This window comes from Castor canadensis, chromosome 16, assembly GCF_047511655.1.
Source record: "Castor canadensis chromosome 16, mCasCan1.hap1v2, whole genome shotgun sequence".
In the NCBI taxonomy this organism is placed as follows: domain Eukaryota; kingdom Metazoa; phylum Chordata; class Mammalia; order Rodentia; family Castoridae; genus Castor; species Castor canadensis.
The window spans coordinates 4,172,512-4,199,049 of record NC_133401.1 but is presented as its reverse complement, the minus strand read 5'-3'; the positions used below and the strand labels follow the sequence as shown (position 1 = coordinate 4,199,049).

General features: G+C 48.6%; 1 protein-coding gene across 18 annotated transcripts in view; it reads left to right on the top strand.

The window, feature by feature from the left end:
* Positions 1-26,538, top strand: part of Znf536 (zinc finger protein 536) — a 463,499-nt gene that overhangs the window by 83,422 nt on the left and 353,539 nt on the right. For 8 of the 18 annotated variants that reach the window (XM_074058790.1, XM_074058788.1, XM_074058789.1 and 5 more), the window contains one exon: positions 14,237-14,672. The exons of 9 other annotated variants lie outside the window; for them this stretch is intronic. In XM_074058790.1, the coding sequence (XP_073914891.1) occupies positions 14,667-14,672 (6 nt within the window). In that variant the 5' untranslated portion in view covers positions 14,237-14,666. Of the gene's footprint in view, positions 1-14,236; positions 14,673-26,538 lie in introns of those variants that run through there. One more of the 18 variants, XM_074058803.1, reaches the window with a different exon arrangement.

Sequence of the window (26,538 nt, the reverse complement as noted above, 5' to 3'; positions counted from 1 at the left end):
CTCCACCCCCACCTCACTCCTTAGTTAGCCCAGTCCTACTATAGCTATGAGACTGTAGGTTTGAAATGCCAGCTGGACTTTCCTGGGTCCCAGGAAGGCTGAAATATAAGCAGATGAGCCTGGCTAGACAGCCCTGGGCACCTGGCATGCTTTGAACACCTGGGTGCAGGTTGCACTTGCCACCCCTGTGGCAGAGAAAGAAGGAACTTGAGGGAGGGTGGGGCCTGCTGGATGGGCAGGTGTATGTGACCGTGACCTGGTGGGCTCTGGTGATGGGTGGAAGAGAGGGGCTGCCAGGTGCTTCTGGGAGAAATTGTAGCTCTGGTGGTGAATGGGACATCCTGAGACCAAGTGTGGTGGCTCATACCTGTAACCTCATCTACTTGGAGGGCAGAGATTAGGAAGATCTTGGTTCACGGCCAACCCAGACAAAAAGTAAGCGAGGCCCCCATCTCAACAAACAAGTGGGGAGTGGTGTCACACATCTGCAAGCCAGCTATGCAAGAAGCACAGGCAGGAGGATCAAGGTCAGAGGTCACCCCTGTGCAAGAAGTGTGAGACCCTATCTGAAAAGTAACTAAAGCAGAAATGGGCCAGGGACATGGGTCAAGTGGCAGAATGCCTGCCTATAGCAAGCACAAGACCCTGAGTTCAAATCTAGTACAGCCAAAAAAATTTAAATGTTAGCAATGCAAATGTTTTCTGTTTTTGAAGGACTTTCTTTTTCTGCCTCACTGTCAGTGGGGCTCTTCAGCCTGGTGGAGGGGTGTGTGTGGATCACCTCTCCTATTCAGAGCCACTCCTGTGCTAGCACTGTGTGGACCTCCTGCTGCCTCAGAAGTTGGGATGTGAGCCGTGTAGAGCCAGGTGCATGACTCCTACCACTAACGCCCCTGTGACTGTCACATCAGCAGGTCATTCACCTTCCCTCCTAGGACTCTTTGCAAAATAGAGACAGTAGCATTTGTCTGGCCCTTTATGGACTGGGGCTTTGCCAGACCCCAGAGGCAATGAAGACCCCTCTTTCTAGATCTTTCCTCTTCCCATCAGAGAAAAGTTCAAGATCTTGTTGGAAGTAAGCTCCAAGGCTGTCAGCCCTGGGTCTCAGGAATGGCTTAGCAAGGTGCAGTAGGCACAGATTCCCAGGGGACCCATAGGAACCCACTTTGTGCAGCCCTGAGGCTGGGTGGACGTTGGGCTGCTGGGGCAGAGCTGGGCACTGGGAGATTACCTAGGCAGGCGCCTGGCACAGGGAGCTTTCTGGCCAGCACTCTCCTGGCAGAGCTGGACCCACCTGGCCTCCTGTTGGTGCCAAATGATTTTAAGTGGATACAAGGACCCAAGGAAGTCCCCCGGGGGAGTGGCTTCTGCTGACCCCAGAAGCTCCTACCCAGTTCCTGTCCTTCCATTCTGTCTTGCCCCGGGCAGGCTGGAAATCAGAACCTGGACACACACAGCCCTGCTCTGGAGTCATGGGAGAAGCCTGCCCATTCCACACCCTCTTTGGTGGCCCCCTCTCAGAGCAATGCTCTGAACTCTGCTTTGTGTACCCCAGACTCTCACACTCACCCATGGCCTCCCCAAGTTTGGGCAGGGAGATACCTGACTAGTTGGGGGCCTGCCAGAACTGGGCATTGTCCCAGGACTGCCTCTGGGATGTGGTATCCAGTACTCCCCAGGAGCTAGGCCAAGAGTGGCCTCTGGAGGGTCCGGGGCTCCACGTGTCCTAGGTGAAGTGGGTCATCCTTCTAAGAAAGGTAGTGTCTGCATTATCCAGTAAAGACCCCAGAAGCCCCAGCTCTTTCCTAGGTTCCCTAGTGTGGAGTAAGCCGTGGTGCTGGATGATAAGAGTGTGTGGCACCCAGCAAGGTCTGCTGATCCTGGTGACTTGGTGACTACCCAGAGCCACCAAGCCATTCCTTATTCCCGGTATTCTCTCTCTCTCTCTCCTCCTGCCCTCTCTCTCTCCTTTCTCTCAGTTCCAGGGATGCAATCCAGGGCCTTGATCATACTAGGTAAGCACTCACCACAAAGCTACACCTCAGCCTTTGGAGTTTTTGAGAGAGGGTCTCCCTGTGTAGCCCAGGCTGGCCTTGAACTTAGTCCTTCTGTCTCTGCCTCCCCAGGGCTGGGATTACAGGTGTGTACCATTACACCTGGCCCCAAAGCTGTCATTTTTGATGTGGCTCTGCCTCCTCAGTGTCCTGACCCAATTCTTACTTCACCTGTTGGGAGACCCACTATCTTCTCAGGCTGCAGGTTGGCAAAAGGTCCTGCCCACCTGCTGTGCAGACAGCAGAAGAGTGAAGGGGGGGGTCTCTTTTGAAGGGAGGAGTCTCCAGCTGAAAGTGTTCCAGGCAGGGTGTTACAGCCTGTGGACCACACTGGTGAAGGCCCTGGTGCTAACAACACTCCTTGAGTCATGGCTTGGGGGACCCTTGGCCTAGGGGGTGGTTCTGGCAGGGATTAGCTATGGCTCTCAGGTATCTCTTGACCCAGGTAAGGTTACCATTTCTGGCAAGACTCCTACCTGCTTCCTCTGCCTTGGGAGAGAGCCACAGGCAGGCCCCAAAAAGCTGATAGGCCCAGAGCTGGTTTTAGGGAACCAGAGGCAAACTCTGCTGTTGGACCCATGCTGTCGTATTGCTTTTTGGTTTGGGCCTAAGTGGCTTTCCATTGGGACCTCTGCTCTGTGGGCCCAGGTGGCTCCAGTTGTCCCACACTCCTGGGGACTGGAGCCAGTGCTGACTGGCGGGGAGCCAGCCTTTTCTGGTCTCACTGGAGGACTGTGCCTTGGGGAGTGAAGAGAGGCACAGGGAGCACCTTGGTATATCGTGCAATACCCAGCTCCTCTTTGTCTGGGTGGGGCCCCCTGCCAGCTGAGAGGGGCATTTACTTATCCAAATGTGTAGACAGATGGCTCCCGGACCCCTGCAGTGCACCCAGCTCAGCCCACTGCATTGTACCCAAGATGGGACCTGTCCACTTGCCCTACACTTGCTGTTGGCTCGTACCTGGCTCTTCACCTGCAGGCCTTGACCTTCACGGCCCACCCTATCCTCCTGATGCTTTCTAGCTTCTTTTCTGTGCTTCCCTTGGACACTCAAACACTTCTCTTGTGGACAGTCCGGCCCACCAGCCCAGGAATCTCTTGTCTGTTGTTTTGTGCTCATAGTCAGTGCTCTTGACGAGGGGAAGGGGTTGATGAGGAGAAAGATGAGGCAGGACCTTTTCCCAGCATGCCACGCTCAGACTGAAAGGGACAGACCATCAGAGGCCACAGGACATAGTAGGGAGAGTAGGGAAGGGCTGCTTGGGGCTCGTGTGGGTAGGAAACGGTAAGGCTCTTACCTAGCATGTGCAAGGCTTTGATTCGATCCCCAGCACTGAGAAAAAGGAAAAGAAAAGAACTGCACACGTGTTGCATGCTTCTGTAGCGGAGGGTTCTGCAAGTTGCTAATGCATCAGATTCCTTCTGGGACATCACTGCGTTGTCCTTTCCAGTAATACTGTATGTGTACCTAATGTGCTTGTCTGCATATACACTCTTCCTTTATCAAAGTCTCAGCAGTACAGACTGTCATCGCTCTTTTTCTTTTTGGTGACATTGGGGCATGAACTCAGGGCTTGTACTTGCTAGGCAAGTGCTCTACCACTTGAGCCAAGCCTCCAGCCCTTTTCTTTTTTTTTGCATTAGTTATTTTTCTGGTAGGGTCTTGCATTTTTGCCAGAGGCTGGCTTTAGACCTTGATCCTTCTATCTACAGCCTTCTGTGTAGCTGAGACCACAGGCGTGACCCACTGTGGTCAGCTTATTGATTGAGATGGGGTCTCACTAACCTTTTGTCTAGGCTAGCCTTGAGCCGTGATCTTCCTGGTCTCTGCCTCCTGAGTAGCTGGGATTTACAGGCATGAGCCACTGTATCTGGCTTTTTATCCCTCTTTTAAGTGTTTGCCCAAATGAAGGATGAAAACTGGTACCTGTGATCTGTGCTTCATTAGTAGTGCAGCCAGCTATCTTTTCATATGTGTGTCACCCACTCTTGTCTTCTGTAAGTTGCTTGTTAATGTTTTCCCATTTTTTGATTTTTACTCATTTATTTTCAAAAGCTCTTTATATATGTTGAGTATTAACCCACTGTCATCCATCTGTAGAATGAGAGAAAGACATCGTCGTCACCAAGGCTCAGGCAGATGGGGTGGGGAAGGCCACGGCCAGAGAGACACGGAAACAGGCAGTGTTCTGGGCCTGGGAGCTTGAGGCTCTCTCTGACCACCTCTGGGGCCCAGAAGTAGTTGCTGGGGCTTGGCCTGAGAGCTGACCTATGCGGCCTGAGGGTCCCGTTGGCTCTGGCTGTGACCCCTGTGGCCCAGGTGGGATACTGTCACAAGGCAGTGCTGCTCAGCCTTGCTGTGGCTCCTCGGGAGTCCGAGGGCCAGGACAGGGATGCATGACCGGCCAGGCCAAGCCTGGGCCAGGCGGGAGCGGGGCTCTGAGCAAGGGGTCACTTTGCCTTTGTGTAGACAGGTTCAGGCCCATGATCTCAATGTGCACAGAGATCTTAGTCTACAGTTCAATAATTTAATGTAGATCAAAATACGACTGCTAGGCCAGGTAGAGTAACTCACGTCTGTAATGCCAGCTACTTGGGAATCATAAGCAGGAGGATCTTGATCCAGGTTGGCCCAGGCATAAAAGTGAGACCCTATTTGAAAAAAATACCCACAACAAAAAGGGCTAGGAGCATGGCTCAAGTGGTAGACTGTGTGAGTTCAACTACTAGTACAGCCAAAAAAGAAACAAACAAACCCAACCCTACTGTTAAAAATAACCAGAGCCACCCCACAGTAAAGACAACTGCCTCTGTGAGGGCCCAATCTCGCTGTCCCAGGGGTGGGTGTCACTGTTCCAATTTTTCATGGGAAGGTGAGGCGTAGAGGCTTCTGGCCTGGCCTGAGGCTGAGTAGCCAGTTTCTGTCAGAGCTGGGCCTTGGTCTCAGCCACTGCTGGTCTTGAACCACCCCCCAGATGTGGAACAGTCAGCCCTGCACAGGTGCCTCTGAGTTCAGAGCTGGTGACACAACTGATGACTTCCACTCACTCTCCTGGGCTCACATCTGAGCCCGTGCATGGACCTGGAGGGGCTGGGAGTCCAGCAGTCCAGCCATGGCCACCTCTGCTCTGCCTCGTCTCCTGTGTATTCAAACCCGAGTGTGGTGGGGAGCCTTTGTCCTGCCTGCTGGAGAAGGGCCACCAGCCCTTGTCTTTGGGGGGTCGGCGTGTGTGGGAGCGTTGAGCCAGCATTCTGAATTAAGAGCAGAAAGGTAGCACCGGAAGACCATCAGGTTTTTGGAGATGCCCACGCATCTCGTTTTCCCTCTTCACCACCAAGGCAGCAATTTCTCTTCTTGTGTCTAACGGCTACTTATAGAAACCCTTGGATGCAGATCGTATCTTGATGGTATTTGCTAGTATAAATATTTGTGTTCTAAAAGTAATGTCACACGAAATGCTTCAAGTGCAGGCTGAGCGGAAGGATGCCCCAAGAGGAAATAGCACGTCTGTGGAGTGGATGGACCCGGGGTCTGGGTGTCCCTGCAGCGAGGCACAGGAGCCTGGCACTGTGGCCATGTGTTGGCATGTCTGGCTCACTCTTTCCAAGAACATGGAAGGCATTTTTTAAAATGGTGACACCATCTTCACCAGTTTTCCCCAGGACTTTTGATCTTTATGGAGGTCTTTCCCACACCGAGGGAGGTTTTGCTGCGAGCTTATGCTGTACCCAGGACTGTGCCATGAAACCCATGGTGAGCCTAGGGTGCTTGAAGAGCGGAGGAGGTGGCACCTTGGTGGAAGTGCCACCAGAAGTGGGTCCTGCACTGAAGTCATGCAGACCAAGACTGGGCCTCTGTCACAGAATTAGAGCAGTTTTAAATATGGGAGTCTTGCAAACAGCTCTCTCTCTCTCTCTGTCTCTCTGTTTTGAAATAGGATCTTACTATGTAGCCCAGGCTGGCCTCAGAGATCCTCCTGCCTCAGCCTCCTGAGTGCTGGGATTATAGAACTGTGTTACCACGCTGAACTTCAAGAAATTTTGAATATGAAATTCTACTATAGCCAAAGACTGTGGAAAAGCCCTGGAGTTAGAGAAAGCAGGATTTGATGAGCTTAAAATGGCATGCACCCCGACTTTGCATGTGTTTGCATGTGCAAACATGTGTGCACGCAACGGGTAGACCTGTGTGCGCACATGTGTGTGCGGGCCGGTGTGTCTGTGTGTGTGTGTGGTGCACTTGCACGTGTGCATAGCCCCCTTCTTAGGGTTGATGGTCTGGAGGAAATTCCCAGCAAATGAACTCACAAGCCCTGCGTTCCGTACCTCCTGAAGTCCTCCTTCTCCACGCAGGGAGTCCATTTTCAGCTGCCCTGGATTTGGACAGTGTCTTGCAGGCAGCTCTCTGTCTTCTTTCTCCCTCCAGATTCTTCTGGGTTTTGTAACCGGGATGCCATTGGTTGTTACAAACCAACAAATGCCAACTCTACCAACTTCTTTGGCTGGGCAGACATGAATGGGTTTTAGCAAGTGATTTGGTGACATGTCAGAGAATAGGTTGACTGATCCCTGCGCTGCCTGAGAGCGTTTTCCAGATTGCAGGCAAACACACTGGGGACATTTAAAATAGAAGCCCGGGCACAGCCCCCGTGTATTCTGGGGACTTATGGGAGTCACGTGTCCCAGGCAGGTAAGTATTTATAGGCGATGTCACAGAGCAGGGGACGCCCAGAAGTGCTCTCTGTCATTTGAAAGATTGTGACAAGATCGTGCCTTGACTTACTATTTGCTGCCAATGTGACTTATATTAAAAAATTTTTTTAAACAAATAATTGAGTTGTAAAGTCTCAGACTGATTTTATTTTATTTATTTTTTTCCTGCGGAATAGTTCTAGCGAGATAATTTATTTTTCAACTTTAAAACATCAGCATTTTATAGATCTGAATTTCACAATGTGGGGATGATTGCTACGTACAATTTGGAAAATTGTGATTACCCAGCCCTTGCTTTGAGTGAGTTCTCCCCCCAATTGACAAAGGCTTCCAAGAATAGTCTCCACGAAATTCAGTTTGAAAATTACAGGGCAGACTTTTTAGAGGGCAGTTCAAAGAATGGAGTCCTAAGGGTTTTATCTATATTTATATCTCTTGTTAAAGCAAACTCTTATGTAAATGTTACAGTCTGTAAATAACTCGCAGGACTGCCTTCCTCCACGCGAGATTGCAACTCCATTTTTGAGATTTAGCAAAATTATTAAATAGCAGAATTGACTAAAACACGAGTATATTTGGGATAAACTCATGAAGGTCCCACCAATGTCATCGACTGTATTTGTGTGACTGTTGGGGGGTTTGAAAGTATGGGGACCTTTTCAGTTTGCAGTTGACTTTCTCTCAAAGTGTAAAAAAAAAAAATTGAAACAAAAAAAGTATTGGGCTGAAACTTTTAGAGAAAGAAAATGGAGATAGCAGTGTCTGAGTTTCCTTTTTAAAGTGGTTCTTGTTTGGTTTGGTTTGGTTTGGCAGTACTGGGATTTGAACTCAGGGCTTCACATTTGCCAGTCAGATACTCTACCATTTGAACCATACCTCTAGCCCTGATCTTTCTTTTTATGGCCATTAATGTTTCAGTAAACCTTGTGTGACTGTATACCATCTGGATTATTTTTCCTGCCATTGGACAGGAAAGAGGAAGTGACTGGCTTTTCTTGTGTTACTGGCAATTTTTCTTTATCGCTTTTTTTTTGTGTGTGTGGTAATGGTATTTGAACTCAGGGCTTTGTGCTTGCGAGGCAGGTGCTCTACCTCTTGAGCTTGAACCTTTTTGCCTATGTTGGACTGTTATCTTCCTATTTTAAGCTTCCTGCCACAGCTGGGATGATAGCCATGCACCACCGAGCTCAGCTATTGGTTGAGATGAGGTCTCTTGAACTTTTTGCCCAGGCTGGCATCAAACTGCAATCCTCCCCATCTCAGTCTTCTGACTAGTGAGGATTACAGGAGTGAGCTACTGGGTGCCCTGCTCTCATTTTCTGATATGTGTTTCTTCCTAAACATTTTACCAGACTTGATGAAATGTAGCTTGGCGTTAGAAGATGACCTGTAAAAATCCAAGTCATGGCATTGGTTGTTACAAATGGCATTGGTTGAGAAAAACACATTGATTAAGTACTAGCAATCATTTCCCAATAACCATCAATGTTTGGATGGCCACTTGGGTTCTTTTTTTTTTCCTTACATCTAGATGACATAGAGAAATTTTAATAATTTGAATTAAACTGAATTAGTGGCTTCTTGTCTTAAAATAGAAGTACAGTGGACTTGCTGTAATCAATTTTGACCAGTCTTTGGGCTCTATTCATAAGGAAGGATTTTGGTCTTTCTCAGAAAATCACGTAAGTACTTCTTACCCGAGCTGGGACGAGGCTGAGTGGAGAGATGGTGTCTGTGTGGCCCTCAGAGTCCCCTGGACAAGAGTCCTTTCTGGGTGGCCTCAAAATACAGACCTGTGGGAAGAAAAGAACATTAGGAAATTTGGATCCAGGGAAGAATCAGACTTCATCAACCCTCTTCCATCTGGATTGTCCAAATGCTTCCAGATTAATTTCCTCCTTGGGATGACCTTCAGATCTGTCCTGTCCTTGATCCCCAGGAAAACCATGGCTTTCATTTTTATTTATTTATTTTTCTGAATTTCTCACCCAGATTCCTTCCATGTTATTATTATTATTATTATTATTATTATTATTGTACTGGGGGTGCATTGTGACGTTTACCAAAGTTCTTACAATATATCAGAGTTGAATTCTCCCTCCATCATTCTCTTTTATCCCCTCCCCCCATTCCTGGAATAGTTTCAGCAGGTCTCATTTTTCCATTTTCATACATGAGTGCATAATATTCCACCATATTCACCCTCCTACACCTTTCCTTGTATCCTCCCCCCTCCCATGGGTGCAACCCCTAGACAGGACCTGCTTTACCTTCCTGTTCCCTGTTTTTGTAGAAAAAATGACATTTTTGATTGTTTAAGATAGCTACACAGGGAGTTTTCTTGTGACATTTCCATGTACATATGTCTTATAATCCGAATTGGTTCATCCTCTCTATTTTTCTCCTTTCTACCTTAGTCCCCTTATGGTGATTTGAACAGGTTTAAAAATTCTCTATTCATTCTTGTATAGAAAGTACATCAACCACATTCACCTTCTTTACTTCCTTCTTTATCTTCTCTCCGAGCATTATTAACTTATTGTTAATAAGTGGAAGGCCCATGGGTACTAGATGTGCCACCAAGGATGACTAATACGTGTTGGACTGTTGAGTGGCTTGTGTGACTCACACGCAGGGAGTAAGTACAGTGAGGAGTGACCAAACGAATGTTTGGGGTTCCCTAGGGGACTCCAAAAGTCCACCAAAATTAGGTGTGGCTCAGTGTGGCCTAGAGCCTCCCTCACCACACGGGCTACCTGCTGGGCCTGCCCTCCAGTCCTCTTTTCTGCAGACTCCCAGTCCCCTGCTGGCCTGGACTCCGTCTTCTCTGCTCCAAATCAGCTCTCCCCACAGCTTACAGTTTACAATGGTGACAGAAATTTCATCCAACCCCACAAATTTAGAATCAGAAGTAGGAAACCCCGTTACCACAGTTCCCTATCGTACTCACGGGGCCAACACAACCAAGGCTGAGCTTTTGCTAAATTTCCTTCTCATCTGCTCTGTCTGCATGTGTTTTTCACTGTCTGCGCTTGTCACAGCTGAACCCCTAGCTCTAAAATCCTTTCCCCAGGCATCATGGGAGTTTGTATTTTGCGAAGAGAACAAATAGTTTATAACCGTCATTCTTAATAGCTGCCATTCACCACTCAGTGAAGATGCCCTAACAGACATCACAATTTCTTTATTATTGACATTCAAGCTATTTTCAATAGTTAAAAGATAAGAAATACTGGAATGAGCATCTTGTATGAAAAAATCATCTTATTTCAGGTTATTTTCCTAGACCAGTCTCCCAGAGGGGGAACTAATGGTACAGGAAGAAGTACCCACTCTGCATCTATCTGTCTTTATCTTAGCTCTTTCTCACAAATCTCCCTCTATTTTTGTGGACTTGGTCTTCCTGCCTTGGAGACTTTGCAGACTCTTTCTGGGCAGGGAATGAAGGAATTGTATGCTTGTTTCTGGGGGTTCCTTTAAACCTGGCCTTTGGTTACACCCAAAGGAAGCACCCCAAGTTTTTGTGAGAAAGCTTTTTTCCCTTAAAATTCCCCTCTTACTCTATGCAATCAGTCCTTTGGAGGGTGAGCTGATCAATGTTTTGCTCATGCTAAGTGCTGGGACCTTACAGTGCTGTGCAACACCTGGAAGGCCATGGACCTCCCACAAGTCCCTTCCTCTTCAAGATGTCCACAGATCTGAGCCAAGGTGGAAGCTGTGGAGGTCCCTGAGGCTCAGGCCTGGGTTCTGTCTCACAGTGACTGCCATGGTTTGACTCTTCCTGCCTGTATTTGTCACCCTTTTGTCACTTTGACAAAATGCCTGAGAGAAATCAACTTAAAGGAGGAAGGACGTATATTGGCTCAGGGTTCCAGAAATTTCAGTCCATAGTAGGCTGGGTCTATAGGTTTCAGGCCTGTGGGGAGGCAGACACATCACGGAGGGAGGGAGTGGTAAGGAGAACTGCTCACTCATGGCAGCCAGGAAGGAGAGAGAGAGAGAGCACATGGGGGAGAGGGAAGAGAGAGAGAGAGAAAGAGAGAGGAGGGGGAGAGAGAGAGGGAGACAGAGACAGAGAAAGACAGAAGGAGAGAGAGGGAGGAAGAGAGAGAAAAAGAAAGAGGGAAGAGAGAGGCAGAGAGAGAGAGGAGAAAGAGAGAGGGGAGGCAGAGAGAGAGAAGAGAGAGAGAGACAGAAGCAGAGAGAGACACACAGAGGCAGAGAGAGAGGCAGAGAAGAAGAGAAAGAGAAAGAGAGGGGTGGAAAGAGAAAGGGAGGGAGAGAGACAGAGAGGCAGAGAAAGACACAGAGAGAGGGAGGGAGGGAGGGAGAGAGACAGAGAGCCAGAGAAAGACACAGAGAGAGGGAGGGAGGGAGAGAGAGAGAGAGAGGCAGAGAAAGAAAGGAAGAGAGAGAAGAAGAGCGAGAAAAGAGAGAGGAGAGAGAAAGAGAAGAGAGGCAAAGAGAGAGGGAGAGAAAGGGAAAGGGGGGAGAGAGAGGCAGAGAAAGATAGGGAAAGAAGGAGGAAGAGAGAGAAGGAGAGAGAGAGAGGAGAGAGAGAGAGAGATGCTGGTGACAAGATATTCCCTTCAAAGTTATGCCAAGTTACGCCTACAGTGACCCACTTCTTCCACCCAGGCCCCATTTCCTGTGAACTCATCAATGGGTTAATCCATTGACAAAGTCAGAAACCTCAGAATCCAATTACCTCTCAATAGCACAACCAGCCTCCAACATATGAGCCTTTTTGAGAGACATATCCTAGCCAAGCCGTGACACCACCTCACATGACTTCATGGGATCCCTACTGGAAGGTCTGATCTGTTCAAGTCCAAGGCGTTTAGACGTCCTGGCTCCTGAAGTGAAGTCTGGTGTTGGGAAGTACTAGATGTCTTCCAACCCCACTGACTAGGAGAACAAGTTATGACAGCAAAGGGTGGGCCCTTGAGACTCCACCCCTCCCTGAGCCCAGAGCCAGGACTGATATTTTTGACAAACCTGGCCACTCTCCAAAGCTAGGGAGGTCCTCAAAATGCCTTATGGCCTCATCATCTGGGCTGAGCTTTCTGGAAAAGCCCAGAGACCTCTGATGCTTGCTAAATGTGAGGTTGAGTGTGAGTGAGGAACTCCCCTTCTCAGCTTGGCTTGCACATTGCCAACTGCCTCTTCACCCTACGGCCCACCCCCACAGCCCCTCACCCTTCCCTTTCCTCCTTCTGTCTGTCCTCCCCTCAAGCTCCCCATCCTCAGGCACGTAAGTCCAGCCCAGCATCACCTCCCACCTCCTGTTGGCACCCTGGATCTTTCTTGAGCTGCTAATTCACCCACAATCAATAATTCTATTCTGTTAAAGAAATTATAGAATATTTCTAAGTATGCAGAGAGAGAGGAAAAGCACAGTGTGTGTTGCTTTCAATTTGTTGTCTTCTGGATTTAGAAGTGCTGAATAATTCACTCCTGCTTAAAAAATAAATATACTGTCTCTATCAGAACTTGCCCAGGGGGTATGGGGGGAGCTCTGTAATGAATCACTTCCAGCGTTGCAAGGTTCTTGGACTGGGCAGCATGAGAAAGAAGTCAACTGTCCTTCTTTCCATCCATCTGTCCATTCTTTACCCCTTTTATTTACCATTTCACTCATCTGCCCCTCACCCATCTTCCTTTTAGTTATCCACCTACCCACAGATCTAGGCATCCATCCATCCATCCATGAATCCATCCATGGAGCTATCCATGAATCCATCCATTCATCCATGCATCTGTCTATCCATCCATGCATTCACCCATGAAACCATGGATCCATCCACACGTCTATATACTCATGTACTTATGCATCCATCAATCATCCATCCATCAGTCATCCATCATGAATCCATCCACTCATCCATCTATTCATCCCTCCACACATTCATCCATCCACACACCCACACATCTATCCATCCATGGAGCCATCCATACATTCATCCACCCATGCATGCATCCACCTACACACCATGCATCCATCCACTCATCCATCCATTCATCCACCCATGCATCCATCTATTCATCCAGGCATCCACACATGCATGCATCCATCCATCTATCCATCCATAGAGCCATCCATGCATTTATCCATCCAGCCATTCTTCCATCCATCCATCCATCCATCCATCCATCCATCCGTCCATCCTTCCATCCATCCATCCATGGTGTTTTGGGCAGTACACATTTCTGATTTCCACAGCCTTCCTTTGTATTCCAATGGGAGATTCAGCCAAGGAAATCACCAACAATGACACAAGGTGGCCATTTCCTGTTTACTGCTCTGTCACACCCATGAAGTCAGACCCTCTACTTCCAATCCTTCCCCAAAACTAAAGAGCTGCCTTACCTTCATGTCTTGAACTTATAATGGCTCCTTGTAAGACCTTCTAGATCTTAGGTTGTACACCGAGAAAGGAGGCCCAGGGAAGGAAACCCATCTACTCAAAGTCATACAGTGAGTAGGGACTCTTGTATGATCATTCTTTTCTACATTCAACCACATCAACCTCTTGGCTTGGGCGCCTCCCAGAGGCACTGGCTGTGGTGTCAGGATTCATGTTTTCCTCATCCCCAAGGAGTGACATCAGAGCCATGAATGAAGGTTTTTGGGTGGGGATGGTGTCAAAATGCTTGATGTCCCTTCTCAGTCCTCTGCAGCTGGCCATCTGGGGGTCTGTGGCATCATGTTGTGATGGACTGCAGATGGCTCTTGTCAGAGGTGATACAGGTGTGGCTCTTGTTCCCACTGTGGTGGTTTGGATGTGGTTGAGTATCCTCCAAGGACATTTGCTCTCCATTGTGTCATGTCAAGAGGATGGAAGGATGGAAACATAGGCCAACTATGGTGTTTAGAAGTGGAGCCTTTGGGAAATGGTGATGATCATACAAGATTAGGGTGAAGCCCTCCTGTAAGAAGGACAGAGACCACCAGATGCATAAACTCACACAAGTGGGATCCCCATCTCTTGCCATGTGACGTTCTGTGCTGTCACAACACTTCCAGAAAGGCCATCAGGTTTGGGTCTTTGAGTTCACATCTCCAGACCTCTTTTCTTTATAATGTATCCTGTCTCTGGTGTGTTTTGTTATAGTAAAGAAAAATGGACTGCTGTACCTGTCCTTGAGGCCAGGCCTCAGCCTGGACACCTCAGCTGGGTATAAAGTCTGGGACAGGGAGAGCAGCGAGTGCAGTGGTCACAGTGCTGAGCTGTTGACAAGTGGCTGTGGGACTTCTTTATGTCTGAACTGGAAAACAGTGTAGCAATAGCTGTGTTGTGTCTGGGAGCCTTTCTGGAGGGAATCACTGTGGGAGGGTGAAGGCTGGGGAGAAAGCCTTCTGGGGTGCAGTGGCTGTTGTCCTCTTTCTCCTGAGCATCCCCTGAGGCTCCAGTCCCATGCCTCCTCTTTGGAAATATCACTTGTCCCCTCACTCCTCTCCTCCTGCAGATCATATGTTGCGGGTGAGTGACCACGGAACCTTAGAAGTGCCTGTTCCGGCATTTCCCGTGGTGTCCAATTCTGTGGACTGTGACCTGGGTGGAAGTGTGGCCTTGGCACCAAATCCTGGCAAAAAAATCAACCCAGACGTCATTTGTGAACAGCCTCCAGATGTGTCAAGGGGAGGCAGCTGAGCCTCGCTCATGGGTGCTGGGCTGCCTGGCTATGCCATCTATCTGCATGTGGCCGTCGTCTGTCACCTCTCCTCGGGTGGCACCTCCCATACTATGAAGAGTGGGGCTGTCCTCTCTGCACTGTGATCCCGTGATGCGTTCGTTTGGGGAGCCCAGTTCCACGCCCGCAGACTACAAGCCACATACCTCGTCTCTTCTCTGCTAAATCACAAACAGAACGTGAACTTGGGGTCACGCATGAAGTCATGAGCGTAAGTTTATTTTTTACATGTGGAGTGTTCTTTATTTACAGTCGAAATCCCCTGAAGATTAAACTTTAAAAAGATTTAATAGTGCTGGGGTCAGATGCTAACCTCTTGCCGCGCTCCAGGCAAGCACTCGAAGCGTAGGAATTGTAAGTTCTTTGAAGAGGTTCAGCCCGAAGGGCCGGCCCACCGAGGAACATGTCCCCACCGGCCAGCGGGGCATGGGGTGCCCTTGCCAAGCTGGAGGGAAGACTGGGCCTGTGGGGTCCACCTATGGAGCTGGGTGGGGCTGAGGCTGGACAGGAGGAACAGAATAAAGAAAGACGGTGCTCACTCAGGTTGAGTTTTAAAGCCTGCCTTTGTGGACAGTCATGTCCCCCTTTTGCTTGCGGTGGTGAAACAGGTCTGCTCCATACAGCGAGGCTTGTCCCCACGGCTTCTTCTCAGGGATCTTAAAGTTGGTAGCTGACCATTCGTGAGCAGAGAGACACGGGCATGCAGGATTCTACTATACAACTGGCCTTTGAATGACACACAAATTTGTTTTATTTTGGACTGGTAGACTTTTTTAAAGCTGTTCTTTTGTCATCATGCAGTTTTGGCTTTTTGCTGACAGCCTTTTGTTACAGGATATATTATTGTTGAAATTAACACGGGAGGAGCGTGTTGGGTCCCTTCTGGGACATAAAACTCAAGTTCAGGACCTCAGGATTTATACCACACTGTCAATGACTGAGACCGATCGGTGGTCACCTCTGAATCCTGCCCCAGCCAGTGGGGTCCCAACTTCCTCTGGGAATCTGGGCTCTTCATAGCGAGCAGTTAGTTATTTTATGAGCAAAGTGGACTGTTTTCCAGGCCTGTGTTTGATTTTCGCTTATAATTATCTCCACATAAGACTTCAATTTTGGATTTTGAATTGGAGACACATGAACCCGGCTATGCATGTTAAAAAATCAGTGACAAAAATCACGTGACATTTGCGTGCTGTAATTGTTCCCCCGTCCCGCCAGCAGGCTTTGTTTGGAAGTTCTAGAAAACATGCCCAGAGCAGCGGCTTCCAGGATTTCACCTGGACTCCTTTGTATTCCTAGCTAAATTCCCCTAAGTGAGGTGGGCTTGTGCCAGTTATCCTCATGTCACATGCTGGCCTCCTTCAGTCTCCACCCTTCCTGTCTGCTACCCTTGTGACATGAGCCATGGAAATTTTATCCTTTGGGCAATGCATTTGTTCTCTGATGACAGAATCAGTGATCATAATGACTTTGAAGATTGGAGGACATGTTTGTATTACCCAGCAATCTTTCCTTTCTGAAGGGCACAGATCCAACAATGAACTTGGAGTCTAATGGTCAGTATGACTGGTCAGGGTTCATCAGCATGAGCCAGTCAGACTTCTCGATTGCTGTGCTTGGGATGGCTTTGCCACTGAGCTATGTGTCCAACTCAGTGGGCCTTTTCTGAGCCTGTTTCTCTTCTCTCTGTTGAGTGTGGAACCTAGTTTGTGGGGATGGTGGGTGATTGACTGTGTGTGAAGAACTCAGCACAGTGCCTGGTGCAGAGCACAAGCTCTTCCTGAAGAACCAGCATTGCCATTCACTCAAATATGCTAGGCAGTGAGCCATTAGTAGGTGCTTTCTGTTTGCCCAGCTATTCGAGCTTCCCAGGGGGCATAAGAAGCATCGTCTGCACATCCATGTTTATTGCGGCACTATTCACAATAGCCAAGTTATGGAAACAGCCAAGATGCCCCACCACTGACGAATGGATTAAGAAAATGTGGTATCTATACACAATGGAATTTTATGCAGCCATGAAGAAGAACGAAATGTTATCATTCGCTGGTAAATGGATGGAATTGGAGAACATCATTCTGAGTGAGATTAGCCTGGCCCAAAAGACCAAAAATCATATGTTCTCCCTCATATGTGGACATTAGATCAAGGGCAAACACAACAAGGGGATTGGACTATGAGCACATGATAAAAGCGAGAGCACACAAGGGAGGGGTGAGGATAGGTAAGACACCTAAAAAACTAGCTAGCATTTGTTGCCCTTAATGCAGAGAAACTAAAGCAGATACCTTAAAAGCAACTGAGGCCAATAGGAAAAGGGGACCAGGAACTAGAGAAAAGGTTAGATCAAAAAGAATTAACCTAGAAGGTAACACCCACGCACAGGAAATCAATGTGAGTCAATGCCCTGTATAGCTATCCTTATCTCAACTAGCAAAAACCCTTGTTCCTTCCTATTATGGCTTATACTCTCTCTACAACAAAATTAGAAATAAGGGCAAAATAGTTTCTGCTGGGTATTGAGGGGGTGAGGGGGAGAGGGAGGGGGTGGAGTGGGTGGTAAGGGAGGGGGTGGGGGCAGGGGGGAGAAATGACCCAAGCCTTGTATGCACATATGAATAATAAAAGAAAAAAAAAAAGACGCATCGTCTAGCTTCAATGATCATGGTGCCTGGAGAAGTCAACAGGGAAAGTCCAGCTGAGTCCCCTCCACACATACCCCAGGCTCATTGGGAAGCAAGCTGAGACTCTGATGGAGGGCAACTTCAACTCCTGAGTGGGGTTCGTGTCCCCATCCCAGTTAAACTTCTACAGCCCCGATGAGGCAAAAGATGAGCTCACATGTTTACAGGAAGGGTCTTTATGCAGATGAGGATCTGCACTCAGACCTCAATGGCCGGAGGGGAGACTTGACTCTTAATGATCACTTCAATAAAAGGTGAACACTGTCCACGTAGCCTTCACTAATCACTGAATTTCCGTTGGAATTGGTTTGTACGCAAATAGTTATTTGTAACACATGTGTGCTTCAGAAAGAAAGGCCTGCTTTGCCGACCCTACGGCAGGAAGGTACAGGCTGGACCCAGTTCAAGCAAGAGGGGACAAGCAGCTCTCTCTCTCTCTGAAAGATGCTGTCGTGTAGCTCACAGATGTGATGGGAGATTCCTTTTGGATCTCCCCTCTGTTCTGGAAGCCAGTATCACCAGGTGTTTGGTGAGCTTTGGATCTAGAGGTGGGCTTCAGCAATGAGGGGCTATCAAGAGGTACTTAAAAATATTGGCTGCTTTAATTTTGCTTTTTCTGATTCCTCTCTCACACACCTCTCCCCACCCTCCCCACACACACCCTCAGCTGGCGATGGTACATTTTGCAGTCTTTATCAGAGGGAAGCCAGTGGGATTGGAGGCAGGAATGCAGCTCTTTCAGATCTTATTAAAATAGATCTTATTGAAGACTTGCTTTTCCAAGTTTGTACATCAAGAAGGCTTTGCCTGAGAGGGATCTTCGCTGCCAGAAGGGCTGGCTCAGGGTCCCTCTCCATCTCTCAATAGACAAACACTGTCCCAAGCCACACCTGAGAACACGGGCCACACAATTGCAAGCGAGTAGAACAGAGCCTTATTGAGAGAGGCTCTGCAGGACCGGGGCAATCAGCTTACAGGGAATAGTTTTGCTTGGTAGGAATGTGGTCCTGCTTGCCGAAAGCCTATACTTTGTGCAAAGGACACACATAATCCGATGTCAACTTTGCCCTTTGAGTAAAAATAGGCTTAGTTGGAATTTTGGAGGTGGGGGGTTGGGGAATGGGAGGTGGGAAGGAATCTATTTCAAGCCTGTTCTACAGACTCTCCGCTAATAGACTGACTCATAGTGAGTAATGTTAATGGCATTCTGCTTTGTAAAGTGAACAGGACCAACAAATATGATGAAACATTCAGAAAGTCAGGATTAAGTTAATCCAGGTGTGGTGATGCAGACCTGTAATGTCAGTACTGTGGAGGCTGAGGCGGGAGGATGGTGTAGCAGGGGCTGAATAGAGTCCCCGTCTCAAAGAAAAAAGGGAAGAAAGTGAGAATTAAGTTTAAGAGAGCTTATAATTTATGGCCTTAAAGGTACTTGTTGGAGTTGCCTTTCTGGGTGATCTTACAAGACCCAGGGACAGTAAAAACACAGATCTATCAGGTTGCTCCCCCCACCCCCCCCCCGCCACATCCAGACGAACCCTTCTCTCTGCTGCTGCCCATTCTTAGTGTCATGTCAATATTTCATTTTTTTAATGGAGATTTATTAAGTTATTGGGGTATAACTTAACTTATTATGTCTATGCTCGGGGGAGATACTTTCTCTACCAAATTTCTGAAAAAACTCAAAATGGATTTGGGTTTTATTGAACCTCACTACTTGATTTTCAAAAAATATTGATTGAGCAGACTAGACTAACATTTTACACGTAATATGTTTGGGGTGATAGTTCTTAAACTCCCAACTTAAATGAGATGTTGAATTTGAAATTACTTGCCATCATGCCTTGTATACAGTAGGCATTCAAACAATAACTGCTTTGGTTCTGCTACTGTGACCAAGTCTTCCACCACCCCTCCCCCCCCCCACCAGTAATTTAATTTTTCTGAGTTGGGTAAATATTAAGACTATGTCACATACCTTCTTAATCAGAACGCCAGATGTTTCTGGGTGCCCCCATGTTCAAAGCTAATCAGGCTAAGTCTGATCTTCTGTAGGTTTGTGGACAATAGGATTCTATTGAAATAAATTTGATGGTATAAGCAGCTTGGACAAAAAGTTGCATAACTGGGAGGGGGGCAGGAAGTTCCTCTGGGGTGGCCGGTTTCTTGCATGCTGAGTTTTGTGGGCCTAGGGAGCCATTTACTTTGCACCTGCCTCAGGTGTGAGAACAGGACTTTGCTGTTTTCTGGGCATGGAGATCGGAGGCACCCAAAGGACCCTACACTTTGGAGTTGGGAATTGGGAGGCCTGGTTCAAAATCTTGCTTTGCCACCAAAGGCGTTTAGAGAAGTCATTGTCAATCTAGGTCCAGGTTCCCTTTCCAGGAAGTAGACTTGAGGCTGTCCCATTGTGCTATCTAAAGTCTGATCAGGTTTGCAAGTACCTGCTGAGAGCTGGCTTCATGCACCTTCACCTGCTCTTCAGAACTGACTTTATGGCTTGTTCTCAAGATCAGAAAGAGTGAGGTGACTTTTGAGGGTTGAGGTAAGCCCACCTTCCAGCCCAGAGGACTGGTGGGAGGTTGACTGGTGGGTCAGCAAAGCCCTGACTTGGGCCAGGGGAGTTAGGCCCTTTGATCCTCAAAACACAACCAACGCTGCTCTGTTTATGCAATTGCATGCCAGAGATTAAGGGTTGGAGGTTCCTAGCATCAGCAAATCAGAGACAAGGTCATTGACACCAGTAAATAAAAGCATTGTTTATCTGTCGGACAGATTGCCATTTGTTATCGGACAATTCCCGGACACCACGAGTCTTAGATCTCTTCTGTCCTTGTTACAATGGTGCTTATTTCCAATCCGATCTCTTTGCAGAGTGGGTTGATGGTTGCTGCCGTAAAGAACTCTTTCTAACCCTGCATTCTCGTATTGCTGTCTCCCAAGGAATGTTTCCCTTTGAGTTTCTGAGGTGTCTGTTGGCTGGTGTCATCCACCAAGAGTGTCAAGAGACTGCACTCTACCTTGACCTTCTCACCTCCAGTAAGTCTTCTAGTTGACCTTAGCCATCCAGCCCATAGCTTCCACCAGGCTTGGTGCTGACCAACATCTTCTGGCCTCTGACCTCTGGCCTTCACTCACCTTCCTACCTCTGCCCATCACTGCCTTTTCTTGTGGGTGACTTTTCATGATGCTTCTACTGTCAGATCTTTGGGGCCCCCACCTATGGACTCTCTGCTTCTTTCCTGCCTTGTCTTCCTGTTTCTCTTCATCTGAAAGACAGGGCATGGTCCATCATTTAATCACTCCCTCCTTGCAGCCTTCCTTATTTCCCTGGTGTCTTTTTCCTGTGCACCTGACAAAGCTCTAGCCCCAGGTGAGCACACATGTCTGCCTGACCCATGCCACTTCCAGTTTTCAGCAGAAAATCCTACAGTTGAGCTGAGGAATCTCAACGTCAACTTGTAGCCACAGCAGGTGCTCCATGTGCCATGGATCGCTCACCATTTTTCTTTAGGGCCCACTCTCCAAAATGGCCACACCATTCTCTCTTCTACCTGCTTCTGAGCCCCCTCCAGTCTTTCTCATCCTCCCGCCATCAATACCCCAATCCTCCAGCCCTTGTCTTCTCTGGCCTGCTCTGGGCTACCTGAGGCCGCAAGCCTTTTCTTCCTGGAGGTGAGCTTTCCTGGAGCGTATGACCATCCCAGGTGTGCTTAGGCACACTCTTGGCTGTCCCCCTCACTGCCTGAATTCACCCTCTGCTTATTGGCCAAGACTGACTCCAGACCTTGTAACCCAGCTGGCTCTCTTCTTCCAGGACTGGGCTTGAATGCCCCCTCCTCAGAAAGTCCTGGCTTGGTCTCCCTCTGTGAAACCTGGCTTCTCCAATTGCTGACATCTTTCACCCTGTTTCCTTGCTTTACAACAGCTTATGATAATCTGTGGTGATCTTAACTATCTCCTCACTAGCTTTTTCCTTCATAAAGATAAATCACGTGAAGGAATCATGTGCCCTAGAATCTATTACAGTCCCTAATACATAAGAAGTACTCAATGGACTTGTTGACAGAGAGCCTACTTCCAACGAGCCAAGACTTCTGGATGGGAGCGTCTTCCTCTCTGGCTGGAGCCTGTGGATCCCAAGGAGAAGTCTGGGGATTCTGATGGAAACTCACTGGGAAGTCCATGTATAGGTGAGGACAGGCCAGGGACAAGGGACACTTCTCTGGAAGCTAGGCAGGTCTTGTAGCAGTGGGCAGGAATCATCCTTTGAGGTTCTGCCACTTGGGAGAGCTGGGAATAAAGCCACACTTGTCACCAGGCAGACTTGGACCCTGAAGTCAACATGGCGATGGGGTCTTTGATTGAGAGGTTCTTCTTCATCTTCCAGCCTGGTATTGTCTTTATCTAGGGCTTCTTGGATGCTTTCCTGGTCACCACTGTTGTAGGCCTGCCTGATGACCTGGGCAGGGTTCCATGGTAGAAGCCCTATCAATGGCCTGACCTCACTCACACCTTGAGCTTCCACCTGTGAAAGCCACCTATGACTCTGCCCTAGGAGGACCCATCTACTCACCGGATCCCACCGACATGAACCACAGACAAACCACCCCACAAATTAGTGGACTAGGTCTGTGTTGACACATCAACTCTCACCCTAATGATATGTTTATTTAAGGGATGACTGCTGTCCTCATTAGGGACCCATTGTTGAGCCTGGAATAGTGATTATTTTTGCTGATATTCCTTTTCTGCAAAGATGATTTTTTTTTTAAAAAATCACTCTTTTAGTGTGCTATGAATCCTTAATGAGGATAGTTAAATTTAAAAGAAACCCCCAAACCGCCCTTCAGGTTGAAAATAGAAATGCCTGCACCAGCAGGCTGTTATTTGCTGATTATTGATGGACACAAGGGCAATAGATCCACAGTTTTCCATGAAGGGAAACGGGCTTCCTTCACGTGAACATGTTGACCACCAGGCAACTAAGCAACTTAGCCAATGGGTAGTGAGAGCTTGGGGTTCCGAAACATTCTCTTCTCTTATAGGGGAGGGTTCATCCTTCCAACAGTTTGAGTGTCCACAATGTCTTCCAAATTGGACCCAAACGTGTGTGATTTTGGGGACTGGATGGAGAAAGATATCACAAAAGCTTGTCAGCAGAATATCCAGTGAGCTACTTTAATGGACTTACCATCCCTGAAACCCATCTGTCTTTGGAATTCAAATTGAATCCACCTAACAGGTGGTATTAACTTCCTGTTTCTTGGATCAGGACCCTAAGTCCCCAAGAAGAGCAATGTCTTGGTTGACCCTAGGGCTAGGAGGTCTTATTAGGCCCTGAACTCAAGCTTCACCATTCCCCTCTGAGCCCCTGTCTTCTCTGTAGACTGGGCCGAGAAACACTTTTTCCTGAGCATATTTAAAGCGGTAAGCAGTACTCAGAGGCTTGGATGGTGTTGTTCCAATGACTTCATCCCAGTGAGCGACCCCTAGAGATCTTCACTCAACACACAGAGCTGGGGACATGTGGAGGGCAAGGAGGGTGACATGAAAAAGTCACAGAGGAAGCAGGTGTGGCGGGAGCATGGAGGATTTGACACCAGGAAAGACAGAGCTGGGCTAAGGACCCTCCCACGTACTAGCTGTGTGACCTTGGGCAAATCATTTCACCTCCCTGATCCTCAGTCTTTCTCCCCTGCAAAAGAGCTATTGCGGTAGCAATTAAAACCATGATGTATGTTAAGGGGTCCATCCGTACCCCAAATCCTGGTGGTGGAAGCCCCTGTTGGCACATGTCCACCCCCTCTTCCATGTGCAGCCTCTCCTCTCCCATGATCCATGAGCTTCCAGGCGCCTGGCCATGTCCAGCCGTGCTCCAGCAAGTGCGGAGCTATGCAGTGGGCGTCTGGTCACCTGAGCCAGCCCAACACCTGGTCCTCTTCCGGGCTCTTGGCCCACCTCCTCCCCAGCCTTTTGACTCTTGCTCTCCAGGGCTGTCCGTTCTCTCTCAGCAGAAGTGAGGGCTGCTTCCCATCTGCCCTTGTGACTGGACAGACCCTTCCTGGGTGGAAATGTCCCCAGGTGGTGGTCTCTCTGCCTATCTCTATCTGTCTCTCCCCTTCTTTCTCTGCTGTCTCTCTCCCTCCCTCTCTCTCTGTTTCTCTCACCTCTCTGTCTCCCTCTCTTCCCCCTCTGTCTCTCTTGTCTCTCTCTCTCTCTCTCTCTCTCTCTCTCCCCCTCTCTGTTTCTCTCCCCTTCTTCCTCTGTGTCTTTCAGTTCTCCATGGGTCCCCTCCAGCAGCTGTCACATACAGGTCACCAGTAAGTTGACCACAAAGTAGACAGCTGGAGACCGTAAGGGGTGGCACTGACCAAGTGAACTGCTCGGAATTTCTCCTAAATGCAGTTCTGTGGGAGTGCTGGAAGCAGAGCCCTGGATGGACAAGGGAGTAGGGATGCCCCCTCTAGAACTATGGGCTGGGTATCATCTTCTCAGCCAGGAGGGGCATCCACACGTGTGTGAGGCAGGGAGTGACTGCAGGGAACTTACATTCTATCTGGAAAGAGCTACTGTGTATTTATTGGTACCTTTCCAGAAGTGCCACATCTAGAAGGCGGGCAGGAACCACATCTGATCGTTCACTGTTGTTTCTCTGGCACTTGGCACATTGTAAGCAGGGTGAGTAGATGGCTGATGGGACGCCCACCCATGGACTGCTAATGGTTCCTGAAAGGACCCAACAGGGACTGCACAGTGCTGTGCCCTGAGCCATGCCAGAGGGCGCGCACACACAAGTGCTGTGGAAATATAGGGGTGGCTAAGGTCCCTTCCTTAGCCTGTGGAAGACTTTTTTTTTTTGTGTGTGGTACTGGGATTTGAACTCAGGGTCTACACCTCAAGCCACTCCACCAATCCCTTTTTTTTGTGGTGGATTTTTTTTGAGATAGGGTCTCACAGACTATTTACCTGGGCTGGCTTTGAACCTCAATCCTCCTGATCTCTGCCTCCTGAGTAGCTAGGATTACAGGCATGCGCCACTGGTGCCTGACAGGAAGGCTTCTTAAAAGAGATTCTCAAGTGTCTCTCTGAACCCTGGTGGGTCCTGGAGATGCCACAGAGAGAGCAGGACAGGCCTGGCAGGCAAGGTGGGGTGGGCACAGGTACAGCAGGGTGTAGGAGAGCCTGGCAAGTGTTAGAGGCATCTTGCTGAGGTTGGAATGCACAGCCAAGGCCAGAGAGACTTCGGCTGTGACCCTGGATGTTATTTTAAGGTAGTGGCTTTTTCATATTTAATTATGAATGAAATTGCATTTGAGGACAGAGGCTGATGACGATGTGTGGTTGTGCTGTGTGGGCTGCTTTCAAAATAGCTCACTCTAAACTTCATTAGCGATCAGTTCGAGGAACGAGCAGCCGGACCCACCAGCTTTCTTACATGCTCTGTGTCCGAGCTGTGCAATGGTGGGGAGGGGTAGCTGGAGGCTTTGTGGGTGTCTGGTGACATACGCCATCTCTTCCAGGTCTTATTCTTGGAGGCTTATTTCATTTCCTTTTTTTCTTTTTTTGTTTCTTTTCATGGGACTGGGGTTTGAACTCAGGGCTTCACACTTGCAAAGCAGTCTCTCTACACTTGGGCCACACCTCCAGTCCATTTTGCTCACGTTATTTTAGAGATGGGAGTCTCTCAAATTATTTCCCTGGGCTGACCTTGACCTTCAATCCTTCTGATCTCAGTCTCCCAAGTTGCTAGAATTACAGGTGTGAGGCACTGGTGCCTGGACAACACATTTCTTGATGGTGGCCAGATGGTCGCTCCTTATTTACACCTTGAATTTGTCTTTCCTACTATTCCAACATGGTGGCTATGTGTTGCTTAGGAGGCAAGGGCTAGCAAGGCCTATGTCCAGCCAGGCTACCTTGCCCGCAGAGATGGGATGCTAAGCCCAGTGACTGGCATTCCCAATCTCCCGACTTCTCCTAAATGTGGTCACTGTTTGTAATAACCCCGCCACCGTCTGTGTCTATGTGAACTGGAGATTTCAGCTTGGCCACCCCTTGAGCCAGGCCCTTCCTGGCCACCCTCCCTTTGCTGGATTTAGTATAAACCCTCATTATCATCCAGATTAGCCCTAGTGAGAGGTCCACACAGGCTGGCAGCCACAGCACCCAGAGCTTTTCTGGGCACAAAATGCAGTGTGGGTCCCAGCTCCTTTTCTGGGAACCCACCCAGTGCCAGAGAGATGGCCCTGCAGCCTGGGTGGCTCCTAGATGAAGCCTCCTGCCTCTCCCTCATGGAGGACAGGGGCAGGACTGTCTGACCAGGATGCTTCCTTTTGCTTTTGACTCTGCTGCTGCTGTGTGACATTTAGAAAGTTGCATACCATCTCTGAGTTTCAGTTTCTTAGTAGCTGTATAGCTAGGGAGTAAGTAAATAAAAGAAATTAAAATACATGGAATTTAAAGACCGTAACCCCCAGGTGGGCTCCAAGCAAGAGCTCAGTAAGTATTAGCGTTACCTCTCCATGGATCGTGACAATGATGGCAACTAAGATTGTGATGATGACGGAGCTGATGATGGGGATAGATCACGTGGCATGGTGACTAAGAATGGAGTCAGAGAGTCTGGGATTTGAATCCTACCGCTAGCACTGCCTGATTATTTCACCTTGGGCAAATTACTTGACCTTGCTTGTGGTCCGGTTTCTTCAGGTCTGTTTGAGGGCAGAGTAAATGGCATTTCCTACTATGACTGTGTTAGTTTGAACTTGGACCACTCCAAAAGGAGAATGGCACACGGAAAACAGGGTAATGAGCTCACTTAGTGCCAACTGGTCCTTATGGTTTATAACGATGATCGTTGTATGATTATCTCAGTAGCTGTGTGATCTGGGGCATGCTTGTTCTTCCTCGTGCCTCAGTTTCTCCACGGATGACGCAAGGACACAGCGCCCACTCTGGAGGGTTGTTCTGCTGACCGGTGGTGTGTGTAGCACTCAGTGAGGAGTATGGGGACATACAGCTCCACCCTTGGTGCGGGCTTCCTCCCTCTGCTCCCTTCCTTCCCCCAGGCTGTGAAGTTCTGTAGCTAAGTAACCCTGGCTGATGTGCGGGAGAGCCACCGCGCTGTGCCGCCTCCTCCTTTGGGTGACAGCTGTTTCCAGGCAGATGCCTCCCCCGTGTTCTGGAGTGGTGAAGAAAGGGGGAAAGCGTCCCAGATTTAAATTTGGAATATGCATGGACTCGTGCCTGCCTGCCTGCCTGGGGCCCGCAGGGCTGGAGCATTGGATGCTCTTTGGTCCAATGGATGCTTTGGACACCAGGATGTTAGCCACATAGTCAGGTCTGGGTTGGGTACTTAAAGTGCAAGGAAGGAGGGTTCCAGGAATAGCT